This window comes from Colobus angolensis, unplaced genomic scaffold, assembly GCF_000951035.1.
Source record: "Colobus angolensis palliatus isolate OR3802 unplaced genomic scaffold, Cang.pa_1.0 Scaffold452, whole genome shotgun sequence".
NCBI lineage: Eukaryota > Metazoa > Chordata > Mammalia > Primates > Cercopithecidae > Colobus > Colobus angolensis.
In genome coordinates this window covers 552,744-559,000 of record NW_012117955.1, presented here as the reverse complement: position 1 = coordinate 559,000, position 6,257 = coordinate 552,744, and the positions used below count along the sequence as shown (strand labels likewise).

At 40.4% G+C, this 6,257-nt stretch overlaps 1 protein-coding gene across 1 annotated transcript in view; it reads left to right on the top strand.

The window, feature by feature from the left end:
• Window positions 1–6,257, top strand: part of PIGL (phosphatidylinositol glycan anchor biosynthesis, class L) — a 137,647-nt gene that overhangs the window by 12,683 nt on the left and 118,707 nt on the right. The window contains exon 2 of the mRNA XM_011957972.1: window positions 5,871–5,970. Within this exon, the coding sequence (XP_011813362.1) occupies window positions 5,871–5,970 (100 nt within the window). The remainder of the gene's footprint in view (window positions 1–5,870; window positions 5,971–6,257) is intronic.

Below are 6,257 nucleotides of genomic sequence, written 5' to 3'. Positions count from 1 at the left end.
GCTGGGCATGGTGGCACACGCCTGTAATCCCAGCAATTTCATAAATGAAAGATTTTATTCATTGAGAATCCAGTTTTTAATATTACTTAAATTGTGTTAAGACATACATAACAAGAACTTACCATTTTAAACTTTTTTTTTTTAGATGGAGTTTCACTCTTGCTGCCCAGGCTAGAGTGCCATGGCGTGATCTCAGCTCACTGCAACCTCCGCCTCCTAGGTTTAAGCAATTCTCCTGCCTCACCCTTCTGAGTACCTGGAATTACAGGTGCCCACCACCATGCCCAGCTAATTTTTTATATTTTTATTAGAGACAGGGTTTCACCATGTTGGCCAGGCTTGTACTGAACTCCTGACCTCAGGTGATCTACCTGTCTCGGCCTCCCAAAGTACTAGGATTACAGGCATGAACCACTGCGCCTGGCAATTTTAAACACTTTAAGTGTTCAATTCCATGGCAGTAAGCACTTTCATAGTATTATGTAACCATGACCACTATTTCATCATCCCAAATAGAAACTCTATACCCATTTAGCATACCTTATCCCCTCCTGTCCCCAGCCTCTGGTAACCACCATTATTTCTATATCTATGAATTTGTCTATTCTAGGTAACTTGAATAAGTGGAATTGTATAATAATTGTTATTTTATGCCTGGCTTATGTTAATTAACATACTGTTTTCAAAGTTCATCCATATTGTGGCATGTATCAGAACTTCATTTCTGGTTGAGCTCAGTGACTCATGCCTGTAATCCCAGCACTCTGGGAGGCCGAAGTGGAAGGATCCCTTGAGACCAGGAGTTCAAGACCAGTCTGGGCAGCATAGTGAGATTTCATCTTTACAAAAAATAAAAATAAAAAAATTAGCCAAGGTAGGTGGCAAGTGCCTGTAGTCCCAGCTACTTGGGAGGCTGAAGTGGGAGAATCCCTTAAATCCAGGAGGTCAAAGCTGCAGTAAGCTTTGATCAGTCTACTGCATTCTGGCCTGGGTGACAGAGCAAGTCCCTGTCTCAAAAAAAAAAAACTTCATTTCTTTTTATGGCTTTATTATTCCATTGTGTGTATATATATATATACTACATTTTATTTATCATTCATCTAATGATAGGCACTTGGTTATTTCCAATTTGGGGCTATTAGGAATAATGCTTCTATGAACATCAGTGTACAAGTATTGATTTGAGTACCAGTTTTCCTTTTTTTTGTTTGAGTATAATTGCTGAGACATATGGTAATTCTATATTTAATTTTTTTGAGAATTGACAAACTGTTTTCTGCAGCAGCTGTACAGTTTTACATTCCCACCTAGCAATTAACTATGGTTCCAGTTTCTCCACATCTTTGTCAACATTTGTAATTTTCTATTTTTTGGACTATAGTCATCCTAGTAAGTGTTCAGTGATGATGTCACATTGTGGTTTTTATTTTCATCTCCCTAATGACTAATGATGATGAGCATCTTTTCACATGCTTATTAGCCATCTATATATCTTCTTTAGAGAATACCTGTTCAAGTCTTTTGCCCATTTTCTGATTCTAGCTTCGTTTTTAAGTCATGATTTTTTTTTTTTGAGATGGAGTCTCGCTCTGTTGCCAGGCTGTAGTGCAGTGGCATGATCTCGACTTATTGCAGCCTCCACCTCCTGAGTTCAAGAGATTCTCTGCCTTAACCTCTTGAGTAGCTGGGAATACAGGTACCTGCCACCATGCCCAGCTAATTTTTGTATTTTTAGTAGTGACGGGATTTCACTGCGTTGGCCAGGATGGTCTCAATCTCTTGACCTCGTGATCCGCCCGCCTTGGCCTCCCAAAGTGCTGGGATTACAGGCATGAGGCACTGCGCCCGGCCAAGTCACGATTTCTTAGACTGGGTTCTGTGGACACATCCTAACAGAAGGGGATCCAGCTCTCTTAGTCTCAGCTTCCTTGGGAACCCAGGCCTCTGGGCTCCAGTAACACTGCCTCCTTCCTTTACCTCACCAGCGAGGGTTGGTAGTCACTTCTAGCTATCTCTGAACTCTGGATTACTTCACTGTTCTGTTTGACCCTTAGATCCTCCAACAGTTATGTGTCAAAATCTTTGCATTAAATTCTTGCTGTTGTAACTATTTGATATGGTTTCTGTTACCCTGGATAGATCTTGACATAGCATCTAAATTCCCTCATTTTATAGGGGAAGAAACTTGTACCATTTTGTCTTCCAAATACATTTTAGAATTACCTGGTCATGTTAAAGGAAAAACCTTGCAGCTATTCCTTCCCATAACATACTTCTCAGTCGTAACTAGCAATCTAGCAGTCATAATCACTTTTTGTTTTTGAGTTGGAGTCTCACTCTGTTACCAGGCTGGAGTGCAGTGGCACGATCTGAGCTCACTATAACTTCTGCTTTCTGGGTTCAAGCATTTCTCCTGCCTCAGCCTCCCAAGTAATTACAGGCTGGGATTACAGGCCTGAGCCACCGCGCCCAGCCTCATAATCACATTTAATACAAAGTAAAGTCACGTTGTAAAGATTCAAATTTTACATCACAATGTATAAAGGTAAAACTTTTTTAAATAATAAAATTAAAGAAATTAAAGAATTTCTCCAAATTCATATAAAAGACCAGATAATGTTGGGACCATGATGCCTTCATGCCCAGTCCACTTCTTGTTTTAACAAATTAAAACTTCCCAGGTTGGAGTGGGAGAGGAGCTTTTTTTCCTTTTTTTTTTTTTTTTGGTAGAGAGAGGTCTTGCTATATTCCCCAGCCTGGTCTTGAATTCCCGGCCTCAAACAATGTTCCCACCTTCCAAAGTGGTGGAAGCTGGGATTACAGGCATGAGCCAGCTTCTTACTAATTTATTTTCTTTTTCTTTTTTTTTTTTTTTGTTTGAGACACAGGGTCTCACACTGTCATCCAGGCTATAGTACAGTGGTGTGGTCATGGTTCACTATAGCCTGGAACTTCCAGGCTTAAGCAGTCCTCCCACCTCAGCCTCCCGAGTAGGTCAGACTACAGACGTGAACCACCATGCCCAGCTAATTTTTAAAATTTTTCTTTTGTAAAGACACTATGTTGACCAGGCTGGTTTTGAACTCCTTGCCTCAAGTAATCCTCTTGCCACAGCCTTCCAAAGTGCTGGGACACTTTGCCACTATGCCCAGCTTTGATTTTTTTTAACCGTATAAATCTATTACCTATTTAGAATAAATTAATTTTAAATTTTTTAAGTAAAATAAAATGTTTACCTTTATAAATTATAATGTACACATTTGAGTCTTTACAAAATGTCTTTACTTTGTATTAAATGTGATTATGATTGCTAGTTATGACTGAGAAGTATGTTATGGGAAGACTACTAAGCATACAATTGTGCATGAGCTTATACACACACGCATAATGTAGTTCTACATCTAGAAATTACATTAATTTTATCATTTTCTGTTTCCTAGAATAATGATCTCAAAACTCTTTGGTCACATTTTCCTATCTGTAAAACATGTTGAGCATACACTCCCATTATATGTATATTTATTTACAATATATCATAAGTATATGGACTAATGTGTACATTAAAAACATTAACAAAAACTTACATTTATAAAAAACAAAGTAAACAAATTAGGGGGAGATGGCCGAGCACTGTGGTTCACTCCTGTAATCCCTTCAGTTTGGGAAGCCGAGGTGGGTGGATCACCTGAGGTCAGGAGTTCAAGACCAGCCTGGCCAACATAATGAAATCCTGTCTCTACTAAAAATACAAAAATTAGCCAGGCGTGGTGGCAGGCACCTGTAAACCCAGCTACTCAGGAGGCTGAGGCAAGAGAGTCACTTGCACCCGGGAGGCGGAGGTTGCAGTGAACTGAGATCACACCACTGTACTCCAGCCTGGACAATAAGAGCAAAACTCTGTCTCAAAAAAAAAAGAAAAGAAAAGAAAACTAGGGGGAGACATCCTAATGCTTTTCCTCCACCACCCCCAAAAGATTATTTTGTGCATCCCAGGGTGCACCCATCTTACTTGGACATTGTTCTAGAATGTATCAGTTAAAAGCTGCTGAAGGATCTCAGACATGTGTTCTGTTGAAGTGCCTACATGTTCACCAAACTTACTGAAAACAGTTAAAACGGTCCTTGACTTCAACTTCCAGAACTGTTGTAAGTTCCTTAGTTCAAACACAAAGCAATAAAACTGGCCCCAATAAAACACATTAGCCTCAATTCTAAGCAGTTTCTCATAACCATAATCATAGACTAATGTGCACAGCCTTTGAACTTAGCAATTGCAATACTAATGTACATGAGACTATCACCAAAAATCAAGTCATCTAGGGAGCAAAAAAATGGGAGAGGGTATGTATAGAGATTTGAGGGAAACCCAAAATATACACAAAATGTTTTCTTTTCTTTTCTTTTTTTTTTTTTTTAAGACAGAGCCTCGCTCTCTCGCCCAGGCTGGAGTGCAGTTGCCGGATCTCAGCTCACTGCAAGCTCCGCCTTCCGGGTTCACGCCATTCTCCTGCCTCAGCTGGGACTACAGGCACCCGCCACCTCGCCCGGCTAGTTTTTTGTATTTTTTAGTAGAGACGGGGTTTCACCGTGTTAGCCAGGATGGTCTTGATCTTGTGACCTTGTGATCCGCCCGTCTCGGCCTCCCAAAGTGCTGGGATTACAGGCTTGAGCCACCGCGCCTGGCCACAAAATGTTTATGACAAAAAAAAAGAAAGAAGGTATGATGAGGACAATACAAAACTAAGCCTGTTTGCCAGGCGCAGTGGCTCACACTTGTAATCCCAGCACTTTGGGAGGCTGAGGCAAGTGGAGCACAAGGTCAGAAGTTTGAGACCAGTCTGGGCAACATGGTGAAACCCCATCTCAATTAAAAATACAAAAATCAGCCGGGCGTGGTAGCGGGTGCCTGTAATCCCAACTACTGAGCTGAGGCAGGAGAAGCGCTTGAACTCTGGAAGCAGAGGTTGCAGTGAGCCGAGATCGCTGTATTCCAGTCGGGGCAACACAGCAAGACTCTAAAAAAAAAAAGAAATAGCCATTATCCCCATTTAACTGGTGAAGAAACTGTGGCTCAAGAAAGTTAAGTAACTTGCACAAATCAGATCTGCAATTATTTATTGGAGAGTTGAATTAACAGGTGCATTAGCTGGACAGTTGCTCAAAATGAGTCCAACTTAGGTGATACCAAAATGTCACTGTATTATTATTTGTAAGAATACAGAAGAGTTTTATTTACCAGAACTATTTTTAGGGAATATAGTATATGTTTTGGGAAAATAAAGATTATATGTTGTTTGGGGTGCCAATGGGATCAAGATCCCCTTGGGGTATGCTGGATAGCTGGCTGTGAAATTCTTCAAAAGAGGATGCTTTCCGTGTATCTGCACATTTTCCTGTAATACTCAAGAGTAGCAGCCTCTATTTTCTTTTTCTATACCAACAAGAATGAGCTTGGAAATCTTCATCCTTAAATCAATGTTAAACAGTTATTTGAGGGCTGTCAATGAAGAGGGGTCCCCAGTTGTTCTCAGTGGTCATACATGGGTTGATCCTAAATCTGCTTAACTTCAAAGTTAGTACCCTTGGCTGTGTACCATGCTGCCTCTAGCATGTGACTGAAATGCAGTCAGAAAGATAGGTAGATAAATACAAAGATGGGAAAGAATTGTGAATGGTGGTTCTAAAGATTGTGCTACTGGTAGTCTTCTCACAGGAGTATCTTGGTGTTGTGTTTTCTTAAACTTTGTATCATAATCACACATTTTCAGGCAGCTTAAATCCTTCAAGGAACAAAAACAGGATAAGAATGAGTGAATAGATAGGTCTCCACTGTTAAAAAAAATCTACCACTGTATATTTGTTATCCTCAGGAAATTACTACAATCAAGGAGAGACTCGTAAGAAAGAACTTTTGCAGAGCTGTGATGTTTTGGGGATTCCACTCTCCAGAGTGATGATTATTGACAGCAGGTAATATATCTTTTAACAATGTAGAAATTTATTGGCAATAAATATGCAGTGATATACTCAAAAGACACACAAAAAACTAATGTGAGTGGCTTAGAACATCTTGTATGAAAAGTCTAGGGCTCAGTGTTGTGGTTCACGCCTGTAATCCCAGCTCTTTGGGATGCCGAGGTGGGCGGATCCCTTGAGGTGAGGAGTTTGAGACCAGCCTGGCCAACATGATGAAACCCCCTCTCTACTAAAAATACAAAAATTAGCTGGGCATGGTGGCACACGCCTGTAATCCCAGC